The 20,195-nt window shown below is 34.5% G+C and overlaps 2 protein-coding genes across 2 annotated transcripts; both read left to right on the top strand.

The window, feature by feature from the left end:
- Positions 1-843: 843 nt before the first annotated feature.
- LOC141684480 (large ribosomal subunit protein bL31c) lies at positions 844-1,638 on the top strand. Its single transcript, XM_074489471.1, has 2 exons — positions 844-983; positions 1,100-1,638. Exons 1-2 carry the CDS (start codon positions 915-917, stop codon positions 1,433-1,435), a joined length of 405 nt encoding a protein of 134 aa, XP_074345572.1. The 5' UTR covers positions 844-914; the 3' UTR covers positions 1,436-1,638.
- Positions 1,639-6,431: 4,793 nt separating this feature from the next.
- Positions 6,432-7,214, top strand: LOC141685396 (uncharacterized). The gene has a single exon (XM_074490499.1). It carries the CDS (start codon positions 6,432-6,434, stop codon positions 7,212-7,214), a length of 783 nt encoding a protein of 260 aa, XP_074346600.1.
- Positions 7,215-20,195: the final 12,981 nt, after the last annotated feature.

Below are 20,195 nucleotides of genomic sequence, written 5' to 3'. Positions count from 1 at the left end.
ACAATAGAGCAGGGGGGAGCATAGAGCCATAGACATATAATTTTTGGGTGATAATCACTTTATATAGGATTATAAGTGGGATTCCAAAAAATTTCTATTCAATTTTTAAAAAATTTTATTTTATTTTCTAGAAAAAAAGGACTTGATGGAAATTTTGATTTTATTTTTTAAAATAGAGAAGTTCAAGAAAAAAGATATATATGATTCGAGAGTAGAGTTTCCGGTGATTTTCCTTTGTATATATAAAAAGATAAAAATATTCTAAATATGATTTACTTCTAAATATTTATTATCTTTTCTATTAATTCAATTAAACAAATTCTAAATAACATAGACTTCTAAATATTTATTATCTTCCCTATTAATTCCTAAACAAATTCTAAATAGAATTGATTTCTAAATATTTATTATGTTTCCTATTAATTCGAATGTATTAAAGGAAATTTAATTTTATTGATTAAAATTAAGAAGCTCTAGAAAAATAGATAAATAATTTTCAGACGTTTCTAAAGTTTATGGAATTTTTCTTTTATATATAAAGATATTTTTGTACGACGAGGGTGTACATCCAGACAAAAAAAAGAGAGAACAAGATGTTAGAGCCAAAAATTGTTATAATTTTTTTCCCAATAATGTTGAAAATAGTAACTTTTATGATAATAATAAACGAACCCGCGTGCAAATATTGGTGACAACGAATTGAATTTTGAGTATTTTGGAATTAGAAAGCTCGAAAAAGGCCCAAATAAAAAGAACTTCATAAAAAGCCCAAATTTGGTCCAAAGAAACAGAAGCCCAGTAGGGGTAATAAAGTAACTTTAACACATTAAAATCTCTCATTGTTCTTCAACTCCCCCAATCTCCATATCCTATTATCTTCCACAAAAAGCACAAAACAAAAAACCAAGACAACAATGTCTCTAAGCTTATCCAACACATTTCTCCAAGCTAATCTCCCTCTTCTCTCATCTTCACTCAAAAAGGTAAAACTAATCTCAACACACACTCATTTACTGTCTTGTAATAAGTTTTACTGTTTTCTGATTTCAATTCTATTACCACACAAATTAATGATAATTTTACTGTTTAACAAGTTCAGGAGGTGTTCCAAACAAGGCCTTACACGCCACGCTGGACGTGTCGGAAGCCAGACATTCACCCGAAATTCTACGACGATGCGAAAGTGTACTGTAATGGACAGCTTGTAATGACTACTGGAGGAACCAAACAGGAGTATGTTGTTGATGTTTGGTCAGGCAACCATCCGTTTTATCAGGGGAGTAGGTCTGCGTTGCTTCTCGATGATGATCAAGTCGAGAAGTTTCGGAAGAAGTTTAGTGGTCTTGATCAGATTATGACTATTCCCGATCTTAAAGGAGAGATTATTCTTCCGCCTAAGCGTAAGTCTGGTGCTGGGAAAGGGAAGAAGAAGTGAGGAGTGTTGTTTGGATTTCATTACGGAGGAGGAGGTAAAATTTGAGGGTTTGTTTGAGGATCGGGGAAATGTTAGGGTTTTAGTTTATGTTGCCATGTAATTTGCTTGTGTTTTATTTGTTTTTAATTTGACAATGTGGTTAAATTGTGAATTCAGTTTGTGATTGTTTGCTTGTGGATTTAATTTGAGTGGCTAATTGTATATTTATGTTGTTGAATTATCTATAGGGATATGACAATTTTAGGTTCATTTTACGGCTAGAGTACATACACTTAAGTTTAATATAAGCATTGGAGGAGGTTTTGAATTGTATTCCCTACATTAAGCTAGCGGCTTAGTTGTCTTTGGATTAGCGTAATAAATTCATGTGATGGCAATTTAAACAGAGGATGCCTTGAAAGGGGCTTGCAGATATTCAGGAGTTATAAATCCTTTCTGTTCAGATATTATTTCCACATAGTATATATTTCAAGACTTCTAGCTACGTGATGCTTCCTATTTGAATGAAATAGAGTGGTAGAGCCTTAATGTGCACATGTTTACCTAAGATTTTGGCAGTTGCATATGGAGACTAAAATCCCCAACTGTGAAGGTTAGCCGATTGCTGACTAATTTATTGTCAACTCCTGCACTAATAGCAACTAAGTTAGTTTCGATGGGATATGTTCTGTAGCAGCTAGAGCCTATGTATGCCTGTTATGCACGACCATTTTAAGTTTGTAAAAGGTTTGCTGGTATGCTTCCCACCTCTTTTATTTTCATTTTCCGCTTATTGTATTCCGTGGATACATTTTTTTGTTGTGATATTCTGTCCTCTTAGTCTATCAGATTACTATTTTTTACAGTGATATAATGTTGAAAGTTTTTTGCTTCTGCTATAATTTCCCTTTGTTTCTTCACCTGTCATAGTGCACGTAGACATAGTTTATAATGAAACACAAATATTACAATTTTCATGAGTTCATTCTTTTGAATTCCTCTTGATTACTAATTTCTGAAGCAAATGCAAATGCAAACTACGGAAACTACATTTCATTTTGTGTACTCAATTGTGTATTTGGTTTGGGTTATGGGCTTGGTCCAGTTTGGATATCTGATTGAAACAGTGAAGACTGTTTCAGACAATTTCTCCTAGTTATTTTAGAGGCCCATGTGTGAATTATTATCCTTTGTCACCTAGAAACATCATCCCAGCAGCCCAAGATTGTTAATATTCCTTAATACCTGAAGTTACTAAAACTTGGCGGAAGCTGTCAGGTATAACCTTAAAATTCTTGGTTGGGATAACCGTAAAATACTTGATTGGGAGGGACTTCAGAGAAATAAAACTGGGTAGATTGCAATGAAATATGTACCATGTTGCGGATAATAAGCATAAGTATCATTTCTTCCTCCATACCTTTTGTATGATTCAAGACTAGAGTTCAATATCGCACATCTAGAGATGATCGGGTTTTGCCTTTCAACCACGTCCTTTACAAACTTCATTATAATAAATCTACCATAGTATTCTGCTCTCCTGTAATGCACCATTCTCTTCCAGTTTTTCATCTCATTCTTCTTCCCTCATTTTATCCTTCCTAACCAGTTTGTCGGTCTCATGGTAAGCAGGGACAACCTGTGAGGAAGAAAACTCTATCTTCTACATTTGAGGATAAATTAGAAAGAGGGAATAGTAGTGATGTGAGATTTGACTATTCTATAATGGTGCTAATTTGGGAGGTTATATCGATAAAATCTGGTAAGGATCCTCTTAATTAGTCAAACAAATGATGTATATGATAACTTAAGCAATTTTGCTATAGGATGTGGCACAATCTGATTATACATTCTGAAATTTTAAATATCACAGCCCACCTACTATCCTGCTTCTGTAGTAACTTCCTTGCTTTTAGGGGGTGTTGATATGTGTTTTACTGCCTCACTGATATACATGTATTATAATATAGTATTTTTTTAAAAAAAATTAATAGTATCAGGGATAATGATATTAAACTCATATTAATCTCAGACACCGCGTTGACATGTATAATTAACCACATGTTAGGTAAGCTGTAACTCGATTTATCTTAAGTTTGAATAGTTGCAATGTCTTGTTAACTGGATATGATTATATTAATAATAGGCTTTTCCACGTTGCGGGTTGTCAAGCTAATTAAATAAGCAAAAGTTCAGGTTAGGGGAAAAACAAACAGATTAATATTGAATTTTGACATTAGCTGTTTGAATTTAAGTGAGACCGACCTGATCCTAATTCTTACTTGCCCGAGTTTACTTCACAAACAAGCAACATTCCGTGCTTTAAGCTAATCTTGATGGGATAGATTAAGACATAGTTCGATTTTGACCAGGTTATATTTGTAAGGTCACTCGATCAATGCAGGGTTCACAATTTATAATGTTGGGGATGAAAAGCTTATTTCCCTTACATCGTACCTTGGGATAAAATTTCATTTTTTTTAATTAACCCACATCCATTTCCCATATCCTTATTTCCGAATCTCATTCCTATCAACGTCCCCGAGATATCAGATAGTTGTGTGAGAATTAGGTTTGTTGTAGGGATAGATGATGGAGGGTGGTGACATGTTGTGATGTTGTAGGCAAGCATCAAAAGATCATAAATATACTTACTAGTTACTAAATTGACTAGTTTGAGAAATATAGGAAAAGAAATTATTCTGGAAAAGAAGAGATTTGGATAGTGGGCTATGAATTATGATCTGTGTAGGCATGTAGTTGAGAATAGAGTGAAATCTATGGATCCGTATTGTACAGCACCCTGCTTGGATGGTGATGAGAAAGTGTTACCTGAGGGGCTGACACCAACTTTAATACTATCACCTGCGAAAATATGGTTTTACGGATATCATTCTGCTTTTGTTCATCTTCGCCTTTATAAGTTCATTCACAACCCATGAACACAATTTCTTTAGATTTTACTCACGAGAAAGAAGGACCCCCTTGTACATAAATTTTGCAAGCTGATGAATTAACAAGAGTTTCTGATTCGGCGATTTTAAAGATTAATGATGCCTAATGTAATAAAGTGGTATTTTTGATGGACAAACGTATTGAAAATACTTTTTTTTTATTATTAATTAATTACACGCAAATAAACCGGGAGTCAAATTCTTGACAAATTTCAACCATTGCGCCTGTTAAAAAAAAAATTCGTCTATTACCATACATGTAAATGTAAGTATATAGAAAATATAATCGTTTCCTTAACAATTTTGAGAGGGTACTAAAAACCGGGGATGACAATCGGGTCGTGTCAGATTGGATATTGCAGAATTTATATCAAAACCCAAAAATTTTATCCATATTCGAACCCGACCTGAACCCAAAAAATAACTGAAAATGAACACCCAAACCCGATCTATCGGATTTCGGATTGGATTCGGGTATACCCTTTCTCGAGGATCAAAGATCTAGACGACGCCGAAATCCAAATTTTTTTGAATTGGATATTCATACTCGAAACCCGAATCCGAAATCTGAAATTTTGTATAATTATTGATATTACAAGTGTTTGGGATCGAACACGCAATTTGTAAAGAAAGAGTTTTAACGTGTTATCTTCAAGCATTACACCATATCATTAATTGTGTTATTATATGTATAACTAATATTTAAAAAATTAACTCAACTGATACCCATTTTTATTACTAAAAGATGTTTTGTTAACCTTATAAACTTTATCACCCGTTTAAATGATTGAATAATTATATTTAATTAAACTTTATAATTAGTTAATTTTTAACATAAATTTAAAAATATATGTTCTAAAATTTTATATAATAATAGGTAGTATAATATATATTATTAAAACATATATATTATAATATTATAATGTATAATATATAAAAATCTTATATTATATATATAATTAATATATATATAAGAATTCGGGTTTTTTCGGATTTCGGGTTCGGATCAGGTTCGCAGAGAGTTTCGGGTTTCGGATCGGTAATACCTAAATCCAAAAATATTCGGATTTAAAAATTCAATCCATATCCAAATTCAAATCCAAAAAATGTGTTCTATAACTCCAAAATTTCGGATTTCGGACCGGGCATCCTTCGGATCGGATTATTTTGTAATCCCTGCTAAACACTTTGACATAACAAAACAAAACCTCGTGTGACCATTTCATTTCTTAGCCTACACATTTTAGCATGAGAGTGCAGGACAAATTGGGAATAGTAGTGGCATGTATTTTTATATCTCTAAACGTTGCCAAATGCCAATATGATTTCAAACTTTAAATAATTGTTGTTGCCCTTTTGTGCCTGCTGTTTATTATTGTATTTAATCAAGTTCTTTATTATACATTTGTAGTTGCAAATAATTCCCAAATATATATATATATATAGACCTGAGTTCTATGGAGTCCACCTTTTTGTCGAAATCCTCGGAGTCCATCTACGTTCTGCAAATAAAATATCTTGTAAAATGTGTTATTTTGCAAAACATGTCACACAAATAGCATAACTTTAACAAAATCATGCAAATCTCATATATTTACAGTACACTATGTATGTTCTGCAATATGTTCTGCAACATGAACATTTATGTTCTGCAAACTAAACATGTTTTGTAGAATAATATATTTTTGCAATGTTCTGCTTGTAAAATGTATGCAATCTACAAGATTTTTAATAGAATAGTGATTTTTGTCGAAAAATAATATGTTTTGCAATATTTTAAGCTATATTTTACTTGCAGAACATATATGGACTCCGAGGACTCCAATTAAAAGTGGACTCCATAGAACTTTACTCTATATATATATATATAATATCTTGCCAATTTGGTCGGGACAATATAAAAGTGCCCCTCCTATCCACCCTCAAAAGGACCTATAAATTGGTAGCACTCACCCCCCCAACTTTCTTCACCAAAACACGTCCATCATCATATTTCACACAAACACCACCCCTGTTTCAGTTTCCCCTGCGTTCCTTTTTATTTGTTCCGTTTGAGAAACAATATGGCAGATTATCATAAATTTATAGACACCCTAAAAATCGAAAAGGCCAATGCGATTGCGAGGTATCAACGATTTAGAAACCTCGCAAAACTGTTACAATTTTTACAGCTAGTCCTGCTTCTCGCATTTCTTTCATGGTCATCAACTCGCATTCCTGATGCTGTCAAAACTTTTAAAATCTCCGGAAAGTATGTTGCTAAATTTTCCACGTACGTTTCAAATCCTCACGTAATTTTCCTCATCGGGAATGCAATTGTGCTAGCACTGTATGTCCTCTCTCGTCACATCCACGAAGAAAACAGCTCCACCACTTCTGTTTCCTATGATGACTACGAAAACACAAAGACTAAATTATCGATTGCCATAACTGCAGAGGTGGAAGCACCAGTAGAGATGATCGAAGAAGACAAGCAAATTGAAGCACCAGCTGTAGAGACGATCGAAGAAGACAAGCAAATTGTGTGCAAGGAGAGTTCAAATGTGATTGATGAAAAAGAGAGTCAAGTAGTGGAGAAAGCTCCTCTTATTCGAATAAAAAATCTCAACAGGACCATGTCAGAGAAATTGCAGCAAGCCAAACCTCGAAAGGAGTTTAGACGATCAGAAACTCAAGTCAGGAGAGTGGTTGTTGAAAATGGTCATCAACGAATGAGTAGAAATTTGAGTAAGTTTGAGACGGTGGACACTTTGAGTAACGAGGATTTTCGGCTAACTGTTGAGGCCTTTATTGAGAAGCAACAGAATTTTCTTCGACAACAGAGAAAGGCTGAACTCATTGTCTGAATATGAAACTGAAGATTAAGGAGTGGGATTAATTATTAATTATATTAGTTATAAGATGGAAGTTGATTTTAGTATTATTTCCATTACCTTGTGTTGTGCCTCTCTAACAAGTTCAAATGTTCTGGCCAGTTTTTACTGGATTTTGGAACAAGTTGGTGTATCTCTTAATGGTTCTTCTCCTGCCCTATAAGAGTTTTACATTCTATGCAACAAAGTGGTAAATCCAAACATTAACACTTTAAATTGAGATTCCCATTTCCATCAACTATTATTAACCATGATCCGAACCTTCCTATATCACAACTAGGCCTATAGATATTCGGATATGTGACCAATTTTATATTGTCATCTCTTTTTACCCATAGATTGGGTAGTCCTAACAATCCACAACTAGCAAAGCTATACTCAAAACATTTAATTTAACTAATCCCTTACTATAATTGTGTTTTGCATATAAATTATAAGTCAATAGATATTGCTAACAAAAAAATAGCAGTGCAAGTTAAAGTAATGAAATGAGATTATAGATATGACAGTTTCAATTATGCTAGGCCGGTTTGGTGAGAGTTGAAGGAAGTTAGGAGCTTGTAGTGTAGAAGAGCAAAATGAGAGGAACGATTCAAAAGAATCAAAAGTTGTGGTAAGCTTATTGACAAATTTCATAATGTTCCTTCGGTGGTTTACTAATATTCTGTGTTGCTTATGTTTAACTTGTATCCTTCGTTTCAAAGGATAAGTCCTCGTGTGTCCTTTATACATTGTTAAATAACACATTAAGCTCTTAGATGAGCTGGTTACTCAACATGGTATCAGAGTTTAGGCGGCGGGAGAACTAAGGTTCGATTCCCAGCCACCCTCAACATTCTCACAATTTAATGTGAACAGATGGGCGCCGGTGTCCCACTCTGATTACTCAACATACATCCCCTTCGATTGTAGGCCGATTGCCGCTTCCTTACCACTCTATTTACTATCCCTTGTTAATTCCTTCAAATTTTAAGATTCGTTATCTTATGATCTAAACTACTGGTAAATTATACATAATTTTACGCATATATCACCAATTGACCAACCAGTTGTTGTATTATATATCATATAGCCATACATCACTGCAAGAAATATGGAATAAGCGAATATCACAAATATGACCGTCACAGGTTAGTTGGTTTTGATTATTATTTTCAACCAAATACAACTATCCAATATAATTACTAGTATTTTGATTCTCATTTTTTAACCGAATATAATTAACCAATATATTTGGTCGTAATTATGATCATAACCGATCAAGTACCATCCACGCAGCTAATTGGTCATCCTTTTTATTTGTAACCGACCGAAACCAACCCGGTTTTAAATGATCTATTGTATCGCTCATCCGGGGCTCAAATATTTTTTTATTTTCAAGTTTCAACCGACAAGGGACATTTACAACTATTTTTCCGTTATTTATGACCTATTTTCTTGTAGTGTACAAATAAGATGCTCATTATTTATATGTATCGTAAAAAGTCTTTTTTGATACAATATTGTAACAAATGTTTTTTATCTCTTCATCTCCGAGCCAAGTATACATTCGGTATTAAGAAAGAGTAGCATAGTCTGAAAAACACTGATCCATTCAACTAATCCATAATGCTAGGACGTGAGGTTAGATTCTTGGCAGAAGTTTAATAAAGTTTAATGAAGCCTATTGTGGATATTAGGGAAGACAACTGGATCATTTTAAACAAAAAACATCAAATTTGAAAAAAGGTCATATTAGATTAAAGTAAAGTGCATTTCATAGGCTTTAAGTCAACATCACAACAATAAGAAAGGATCGTACCCAAAACATGATTAATCCATATTGCAACCCTAACCCCGACATAACATATTTTATATCATATATTAATTCATTAATCCATATTTCATGATATAGTTCACTGAAATATACTTATATATTTTATGAGCTAGGCTAGAATCACAAAAACAAAAATAAAAATATATAACTATAAAATGGTGTGTCATAATTGATGAAACCATATTAAATAATATAATTAATATTATTGATGTGAATGCAAAATTATAAGGGGTTCATTTTCTTTTAACAAATAAAAATTAGACATGAATATTTCGTAATTATTTTAGGAATCAATTTTGTACATGTAACCTTTTTTCATATTCCATTGGTCGTTTATTGCAATAACTTCAATTAGAAGACATAATATTTCTAAAGTTTCTAGCATACAAGTCTAAGTGAAGATGTTTATATCATGTGAGAAAAGGCACACCTTCTGCAAAATATATGGATTGCCCAGGACCCAGGGGAGGAACTCGGGGACAGAAGGATGCCACGGTCCCCGTCCACTGCGTAATAACCCCAAAATTTTAATATAAAATTTTTAAATTTATTATCAAAATTTTTTTTGTCCCCTCAGATTTAAAAAAAAATTGAAATTAAAAATTGATTATACAAAATTTTATTGATTTTGTTAATTATTTCATTCAAAATAATATTGATTAGATGGAAATCATGGAATTTGTTCATTAATCTTAATAATTAATAAATAAACATATAAGATAAAGATAGTACAATTTGAAACAAAAAAAAAATGCTTAAAACTAAAGTCTAAAAACAGAACATACTTGTTCAGTTGTTCTGCTCCGGTCCCAAAACCCCCAATACACACTATACATACAAGTTACAAAATTACAATCCCCAATATCATCTCTCTTTATCTACTCTACATTTGCATCTAATCCGTAAATATGAATAAGAGAAAAGAGATTACATCCTATTTTCAACCAAGAAGAAGCAAACAACTACTTGTGAATAGGGGTGTCCGCGGATCGGTTTGGCCGGTTTACGGGCATTTTAATAACCCGACCCATTTAAATCGGTTTTATCAAAATAGAACCCATTGTAAAAATAATAATCGTATAACCCAACCCTACCCTCTGTACCTCGGTTCGGTTCGGGTCGGTTTGGGTTGATCGGTTTAACAATTAAAAATGTTATAAAATGATGCATTGGCAGAACCTGATCAACAATAATAAAAATTACAGAATAGTGCTTGAAAGTTGCAACTCAGAGCCAAACTGGATAATTAAGTTGGTACATCCAACTTTTTTAAGTTCAGACAAAGTACAAAATAGTTAAGTATTAAGTTACACGTCAAAAGAGCGTTTAATCCAGTAAATCAAAAGTTACATAAATCAAAAGTTACAACAAACTTTGGGTGCAACTCTTGCATTAATTCCCTAAACCCAACTCCTTCTACAACATTGAAAGCCTGCTCATCCTTCACCACGAACTTCGCCAAAGCATTCCTACATCTGACCTTGTTGAACGTAACAGCAAGCAGATTTCCTGTTTTGTCTCCACCAGGTTGAAAACTAAGTACTTTCTATTTTTTATCAGTCACCTTATTCGGATTCTTCTTACACTTGTCCAAATGCGCCCACAAACTGCTTGTGCCTACTCGTCTACTGTGACAAGCATAATCTGCCCCACAATAATTGCAAGTGCACCTCGGATATAAAGGATTTCCTTTCGGGATCTTGGTAAAATGATACCAAACATCAGAAGTCCTTGTAGGTTTCCTATTTTCTGTGTTTAGCTCATCGTCCCCTTCTTTTTTAGGTGATTTGAGTTTAGTAGGTGTAGTGTTAGGGTCGGGATTTGTGGCGATAATTGGAACTGGCTCAGGGGTTTTGTTTGGATTAAGAACCGGGGTGATAATCGGAACTGAATTAGGGGTGGTGTCTGGGGTTAAGCTCTCCATTAATCCTGAAAAATACAATAAAAATTAGGTACATACAACAAATTAAACATACAACTGAGTTTATAAACACACACAAACACCCAACCAAACATGGCCATGGCTATTGGAGCTATGTCCCAAACTATAACATAAATCGACAAACAAACAAACTCATCGAAATTAAGTACATACACCAAATTAAACATACAACTTAATTGACATAAATGTAACGTGAACACATTATAAACAATTAGTAAAACACAAAACAATCAATCTCACATACAATTAATAATCGAATACAACAACAAAATAATCAATAAAAGGATAACGGAAAAGAGAGATAACCGGAAAGAATTGGAATAAAAGGATTCGGGGGTTTGTAAATTGAAGATAATGAAGAATTATTAAATAGATACTCACAATTATTTGTATCTAATTTGAAGCAAACACAACAGAACACGTACACGAATCAAATGTAAAAGACAACGAATTGAAGATAAATTATAGTACCTGACAGAGAGGGAGAACGAAGAAATTGAAGATCCTTTTGAATCGATCGAGGGCAATGATGATGCGCCGATGAGAGGGGGTGATGCCGATGAAGTATGATGCGCCGCTGCTGTGTGCTAAGGTTTTAGAAAGTGTAATGACGAGACACTAAAGAGTAAAGACTAAGTAAGTAAAGAATAAAGTTATTGTTAAATAATAGACACGTCATGTGAATCGTGTATAAGTGAATCCAGTCCAACAGAAAGTAATATAGTCCAGCCCAGGCCCATTATACATATTTCGGGTTGGGTTGGGTTAGAGTTAAAATTCACAAAAACCTAACCCAACCCATTAACTTCGGGTTTTATAATTTATAACCCATTTACAGTTCGGTTTTATTTTAACGGCTTGGGTTGGCCGAAAATAGGTTCGGGTAGGGTCGGGTTGGTCGGGTTAACCCTACCCATGGGCACCCCTACTTGTGAAGATGAAGAACCTTCTGCCGCCTCAATTGAAGTCACTGGACATTATTGCATTGTTAGGGAGAGGTTGAGCTCACCAACACCATCACTAGCTAAACAACGGTTTCTAATTGCATTATGGCACGCTATATTCTTGTGAATTCTCAGAGGCCAAATGAGGCATTGCTCGTACTACACATGTCCTGCTGGTGGGAATCGGTAGTAGAGTTTGCTACTACAGATTTAAACAAACAAACTTTATTATTATTAGGATTGCAATTTACTCCTGATTTAACTAATGTTCTTCTGTGTTTGGGGTTGGTTAGCTTGCTTAATATATAGCTTCCAATGCTATGATATAATCTAGTTAAAGATATTTGGGTGAAAATTTAAGTGTATATCACCCCTAATATAATTTCTTATTAAAAGAAAGCCGCAATTGAATTCTAAAAATGCTCTCTTCTTTTTTTTATTAGTTTAGCCATTTTCCTCATGCCCTTGGCGGTGGCTTATCTATCGCCTAGAAACCCTCTTTTTTATTTTGACCTTTTTTTTTTTAATAATATTCATTTTTTGATAAGGTGTGTCTTTTAATCAATTTTTTGGGTTATTTGTTATATCTCCTCGTAAGAGGTTTAGTATGTCTTGATATTTTTGGATTGTTTGTTATACTTGGGAATTTGGAATACTCAAATCAAATTGATATAGAATGAAATAGTGATGAAAATCGTAACAACTCACTTTTCATGATTCTTTTTTCCTCCGATCATCTCATTTTTTACAATAAAAGTTTGTTCCTCGATCCCGATTAGTCCAACTGAAATTTCCGAACACTAAACTACATTTATATTTAATTGTATGAAAATGATGCTAATATTTTTAGGAAGATATCAAAAGTTTGTGCCGGATTTATTGTGATTTTCGAAATTATTTTTAGTTTTAAAAATATTTGTACTCATTATCTTAAGTGAATCGGAAACAACAAGAATGATTGTTTAACTCGTTTTTTTGTTCTTCAATCTGTTTTCATAATCGGTTGGAGATTTTTGCAGATTGAGTTTCTTTCAAGGTAATAAATTTTGTTGTAAATTTATGAAAAACAAATCTAATTTTGTACTCCCTTCATCCCATTTTAGTTGTCACATTTCCTTTTATATAAGTCAAATAGATCATTTTTTGAATAAAATTAAACATTACTCTTATATTATTTCAAAAAACTGAAAAATCATATATTAAAGTAGATTAAATCTACTTTCCGGTGATATAATTTTTTTTATTTTGTTCAATTATAAATTAATTTAAAATTTGGTCAAATTTAAGTCAATTTGACCGACACAAATCCAAATTTGACAATTGAAATGGGATGGAGGGAGTATTTACAAATATTTCTATACAACTATGGTTATTTTATTTTATTATTGCTTATTTTGTTTATGATAACTTATAAGAATAGTTAAAAATTTATTTTCAGAGATTTGGTAATTTTTTATCTGGGCTTCAAAATATCAGGAATAATCAGGACAACGCTATTTATCAGTGAAATGTTATGCTGTTAAGTGTTAATTGTCATTTTCATAGTGCATCTGCATGTAGTAATTTTTAAGGTATTCTCTACCCTGTATAACTTAATTAATCATGTACATGGACCTCAACAAAACAACAATCAATTGCCTTAAATTCCCTCAACCCTATCCAGTCCAAAACAAATAATTAAACATGGTCAACATAATCGAACAACTTGAACCCTCCAACTCCAAATAAAGTAATTTACATACAGGCTCATTTTATGCAATATGGCCCTGTTCTTGTCTATTCTATACTTTGGTGTGGTTGGGGAATAAAACTGTTACATATATACTACTACTTCTTTATGCAATTATGTACTCCTGTATATGTGACAGTGGAAGGGGCTAAGCTTCTATTTGTTGGAATATAGCACAAGTTTTATATTTTTTTTAGAAAAAGAGTTTAAAGAATAGGCATCCCAACAATATTAGGCAACTTTTGATAATTGAATGCATCACATTATACTTTAAACTATAATAGTTTGTACAAGTTTCTGTTGCAACACTCTGTCGCTTTCTGCTAGGTTACTCAAGTCGAAGGTCTATAGCAGTATTAGAGATTTTTTCCTTTTGTCGGAATAATGCTCCTACTTTTCATATGATTATTATAAGAGCAATCAACAATGTGAGTCTATATCCTCAACAATTCATATTATAAGGTGTTCGGATCAGTTTACACACACCTCAACTAGTTATGTAAAAGATTATCATTGGAAAAATTAGATTTTTAGATCATAGTTTTATTATATTCTTGATATAATCCTAAAATCTAATGATTGGAAGTTATTCCATGATATTTGAACTTATACTTTCATATATGATTTTAAGAATTTTTCTTAATGAAATCCATAGAGAAATAGAGTTGAAACTAGTAGCTTGTAAAAGCTTGAAATGCAGAATGTGTCATTTGTCTCACATTGAAAATAAATAAAGTGAGGATTTTATTTATTTGTGATTTAATTTTTTAATTAGAATTAATTTATCAGTCGGGCTGGGTTATTGTCTCTGTTGGGCTTGGACACTTTGTAAGTGGGCTGAGTCAGATTCAATGAATCTGAACATGTAACTGATAAATAAAGATTCATAATTAAAAACATTAAAACTGATTTAATGTGTGGATTAAATACAAAAGCTGTTACATTTTATTTAAATTCAAAATTAGCAGTTTTGATTTATGTATTAAATGAGCAGTTTTGATTTCTGATATTAATGTATATTAAAGTCTATTAATGTCAAGGTTGTAAGTTACACTTAGCCTCTACTATAAATAGAGGGCCTAAGTTGTTGATGAAACACACCACACAACATTCTCCTCTTTTCTCCCTCTCTGCATTTTCTCTCCCAGAAACGCAAGTTCGAAGTGCTGTAGGTTGATTTTCCGGCGACTGAGGTGCTGGTCGAGGTGGAGGTTTTGTTGCTGCTGTTAACATCAACTCCGAGCTGTTTTATCCTGGTGGAGATATTGCACGCATCCCAAACGCAGCAGGTTGGGGGCAATATTCTCTTCAAGAGCAGCCAGGACTTCGAGCAAGGCCTGGTGACTCAGCTGTGATCATATTTTCTTGGTTTTTTGTATCTGTGTACCATTATTTTCAGACACTGATGAAAGCTATGGTTTCGGGTACATCTTCCTTTCTCTCTTCGTTATTTCAGTTACTAATTTTGTTTACATGCATGCTTTCTTTTGTTGACTGTGGTCTTGGCCTGAACTTACTAAATTCTTTATACACTTGCCTCTATGTTGCAATATTTGTTAGTGAAATTTACAACATTCTTGAAGAGAATATTAGTTATTTAGAATTTAGCATAATGGTTAATGAAAGTGAGGTTATCGTTAGTGGTGGTAGCGGTTCGGGTGCAACTGCTGGGGCCATTGATTGGACCACCTATAGTTTCCCACAAGCTGTTGAACTAACCGGTTTACCGGAGAAATTCAACGGTGGCATTGGCTTTTCTCGCTGGCAGAAAAGGATGAAGTTGTGGCTGACTATAAAGGGTCTGTGGCCGGTTGTGGAATATGAGAAACCAGTAGTGGATCAAGAGAAGGCTGACACAGTTAAGGCTTTTGCGAAGTGGGCTGAGAAGGATGGAGTGGCTAGGGCGGCCATTCTGGCGACACTAACAAACACTTTGTTTGATGTCTATTCTTCTGATGCCTACTCTGCAAAACTCTTATAGGAGAAGTTAGACCATACACATAATACTGACTCACAAGGTCTAGAAAAGTATTATGTGGCAAGGTTCCTCGAGTTCAAGCTGGTGGACAATAAGTCCATGACTGAACAGGTGCATGAGTTCGAGATGATAGTGCATGCTTTGAAGGAGTCTGGAATGAATCTCCCGGAGAAGTTCAAGGTGATGAGTGTGATTGAAAAGCTCCCGAAGTCTTGGGAAGAGTTCTCTCTCTCCCTGAAAAGACAGAAAGGAGAAATCACCTGGACCAACCTTATGCGGGACATCTCGGTGCAAGAACAACACAAGTCCAAACAGGGACATGTGATGCCAACTGAACACGGTACCTCGAAGGTAAACATAACAACTGTAGGATAGAAGAGGAAGGCTTTTGCTAAGAAATCTAATAGTAATAAACCTAAGAGTGACAAGGACAAGGCCAAGTAACCCAAGGCAAACAAACCATGCTGGTCTTGTGGGCAGGTTGGGCACTGGAGTAAGGACTGCCCTACGAAGAAAGCGAAGAAAACCGAGGTAGCACAAGCAAATGTTGTGCTTGGAACCACAAGTGGGCCTGTAGTGAACATGGTCGTTGGTGAGGCTACGGCTTCTGAAACCGACGTTGACCGGTATGTATCCTACAATTCTGTGATATTTTCTACCTATCTGTCAAATGAATGATTGATAGATACTGGAGCTAATGTGCATATTTGTGCTGATATTAGTTTATTTGTATCTTATCAACAGAGTCATAGCTTGACTGTGAAGATGGGGAATGCTAGTGCTGCTCAAGTACATGGAGTTGGAAACGTGGATCTGAAGTTCCCTTCAGGACGTATTCTATCTCTGACGAGAGTGCATCATGTTCCCGACATGCGTAGAAATATAATAAGTGGAAGCTGTTTAGTTTCTAGTGATTTTGAAATTTCGTTCAAATGTAATAAAGTAGTTCTTATTCACACTGGTACATTCTTTGGCCAGGGTTACTTGTCAAATGGTTTATTTATTATTAATGCGGATCCCGTTTTGGGAAATTTGAATAATAATGTTATTCCTTCTGTTAACTGTATTGAATCCTCGAATATATGGCATGCTAGACTAGGTCATTTAAACTTTGGTGCTCTTAAGAACATGATGAACTTAGAGTTGATACCAAAACATACCATAGAAAAGAATTCTAAATGTCAAGTATGTGTGTCTGCTAAACAAATAAGGAAACCTTTTCATAACGTTGTTAGGGATTCAGACTTGTTAGATTTAGTACACACTGATATTTGTGAATTTGGTGGTGTGTTGACCAAGGACCAGTTTAGATACTTCATTACTTTTATAGATGATAGTAGTAGATACTGTTATGTTTATTTACTTAGACATAAGGATGAAGCACTTAGTAAATTCATTATATATAAAACTGAAGTAGAAAAACAAACTAGTAAGTTACTTAAAAGGTTGAGATCTGATAGAGGTGGTGAGTATACGAGTAATGCTTTTAATGAATTTTGTGCTAACAATGGTATAATTCATGAAGTTACTCCACCATACACACCTGAGTCTAATGGGGTTGCTGAGCGAAAGAACAGAACATTTAAAGATATGATTAATAGTATGCTTATTAACTCTGGGTTGCCTAAATACATGTGGGGAGAGGCTCTAAATACGGCTTGCCATATTTTGAATAGAGTCCCTCTGAAACACATGGATAAAACACCCTTAGAGTTATGGAAATACAGGATGACTAGTCTTAAGTATCTTCGTGTGTGGGGGTGCCTTGCTAAGGTGCTTGTTCCTGAACACAAGAGAAAGAAACTAGGTCCAAAGACTGTTGACTATATCTTTCTGGGCTATCTTGAAACCACTACAACTATGAGATTTTTAGTGTTAAAATCTGACATAGATGGTATAGTGGCAAACACGATAGTTGAATTTAGAGATGCGACATTCTTTGAGGATGTCTACCCTATGAAGACTGGAATACCTGAAACGACTTTTGAGGAAGATCCTACTCACACATCAAGTTCTATTCCTGATCATGTGAAAAAGATGATAAATGTGAGGGCGGAACCTAATAGTAGCTCTATTCCTAAGGAACTAGAGGAACCAAGGAGAAGTAAGCGTGCAAAGGTAGTCAAGGATTTTGGAGGTGATTTCATCACTTACAATATCGAGGACGAACCTTTAACTTTCCGATAAGCTATGGATTCTTCTGAGTCAAGGCACTGGAAGGGCGCCGTGAAGAGTGAAATTGACTCTATTGTTTCTAATGGAACATGGGAGTTGGTTGATCTCCCTCCTGGGTGTTCTACTATTGGGTGCAAATGGATCTTTAAAAGGAAGTTGAACCCTGACGGCTCAATAGACAAGTACAAAGCTAGACTGGTAGCTAAGGGTTTTAAGCAAAATGAAGGAATTGATTACTTTGATACATACTCTCCGGTTGCAAGAATGGTTACAATCCGAATGCTTATAGTATTGGCTTTAGTCCATGGTCTTATCGTCCATCAGATGGATGTAAAGACGACTTTTCTTCATGGTGAACTTGAAGAAGAAATTTATATGGATCAGCCTGAAGGATTTGTTGCATCAGGCAATGAAAGGAAAGTATGTAAGTTGATCAAATCCATCTATGGCTTGAAACAAGCTCCTAGAGATTGGCATAAAAAGTTTGATGAAACTGTATTGTCTTTCAGTTATAAGATTAATGAAAGTGATAAGTGTGTCTACACTAAAGTTAAAGGTAATGAGTGTGTTATTTTGTGCCTTTATGTGGATGACATTTTACTGTTTGGAACCAATATTGAGATTATTAACGAGACTAAAGAGTTCTTGAAAAGGCATTTTGAAATGAAGGATATGGGTGAGGCAAGTGTGATTCTTGGAATCAAACTGATTCATTCCACTGAAGGAATATCCTTGACTCAATCTCATTATATAGAGAAATCTATACTTGAGAAATATGGTTATTCACAGTGTAGAATCGCTAGTACACCCTATGATTCGAAAGTTGCCCTTGTCAAAAATACTTCAGGAGTGCCTGTGTCTCAGTTAAGGTATTCTCAGATTATTGGGAGCTTGCAGTATCTTGCTAACTGTACTAGACCAGATATTTCATATTCTGTGTCTAAATTGGCTAGATATACAAGCTGTCCAAACAGAACTCATTGGGATGCTCTTGATAGAGTACTTAGATATCTAAAAGGCACAATGTACCTTAGTTTACACTACAGGAGATTTCCTGGTGTGCTTGAAGGGTACAGTGATGCAAGTTGGATAGCTAAGAAGTCTGGTTCCAATGGAGTGACTGGATACGTGTTCACCTTGGCTGGTGGAGCAATATCCTGGAAGTCAAGCAGACAGACTATAGTTACTCGGTCTACTTTTGAGGCTGAGTTGTGTGCACTTGATGCCACAGGAACGGAGGCTGAATGGTTACACGGACTTATGTCTGCAATACCGGTAGTAAGCAGACCGCTTCCTGCTATTGCTATTCACTGTGATAGTCGAACAACTATCGACAAGATTAGCAGTAAAAAACATAATGCTAAAACTAAGAGACACATCCAAGTTAGACTCAAGTCTATAAGGGGTTTAGTGTCTGATAGGATCGTAGCTATAGAGTTCATAGGAACTCAGAATAATATAGTTGATCCTCTTACTAAAGGACTGGAACCTGCAGTGGTCCTTAAGTCAAGGTTGGGGATGGGACTGTCAACCCATCATAATTCATCAACAGTGGGAACCCAATACACATGAGAGGAGATCCCTCGAAGTGTATTCAATGGGTAATAACAAGCTGTAAGGATGAATTGGTAGTACCTTTGCTACATAGTTGATACTATAGTATCTGAGTCTATCCCCTGTAAACCTAGAAGGTACTGACACTGCTAGAAAAGCAAGAGTGTTAAAACTCTGAATAGGGTCAAGTCATTTGACGAGATAGAGGCAGTATATCTCTGGAGATGCCCAGCTAAGCGAATGTAATTGTGTGGTCGCAATTAGAGGAAAGGGTTATTACTTGAAACGTTCGACGAACAGGATCGAGACAAGACCATTAATGTCTCAAAGCCGTAGATTGGCACCATAGCCGTTGACTTGTCGTCGTCTATGGAACATGGTTATACTAAACGGATTAAGATTCAAGGTGAAACATTCCATCTGAATCCGGTAGCCATTGAAGTAGAGGACTTAGGAGGGTTCAAACCCGGAAGGATACCTACTCTGAAAAACAAGTCATGATGAAAAACCTGATCGCATTTCTGTATGGATTTGTGGGGGATTGTTAGAAAAATTGGATTTTTAGATCATAGTTTTATTATGTTCTTGATAATAATCCTAAAATCTAATGATTGGAAGTTGTTCCATGATATGTGAACTTATACTTTCATGTATGGTTTTAAGAATTTTTCTTAATGAAATTCATAGAGAAATAGAGTTGAAACTAGTAGCTTGTAAAAGCTTGAAATGGAGAATGTGTCATTTGTCCCACATTGAAAATAAATAAAGTGAGGATTTTATTTATTTATGATTTAATTTTTTAATTAGAATTAATTT

This window comes from Apium graveolens, chromosome 9 (assembly GCF_009905375.1).
Source record: "Apium graveolens cultivar Ventura chromosome 9, ASM990537v1, whole genome shotgun sequence".
In the NCBI taxonomy this organism is placed as follows: Eukaryota; Viridiplantae; Streptophyta; class Magnoliopsida; order Apiales; family Apiaceae; genus Apium; species Apium graveolens.
Note: the sequence above shows the minus strand (reverse complement) of the source record. Positions and strands in the feature narration are given on the sequence as shown.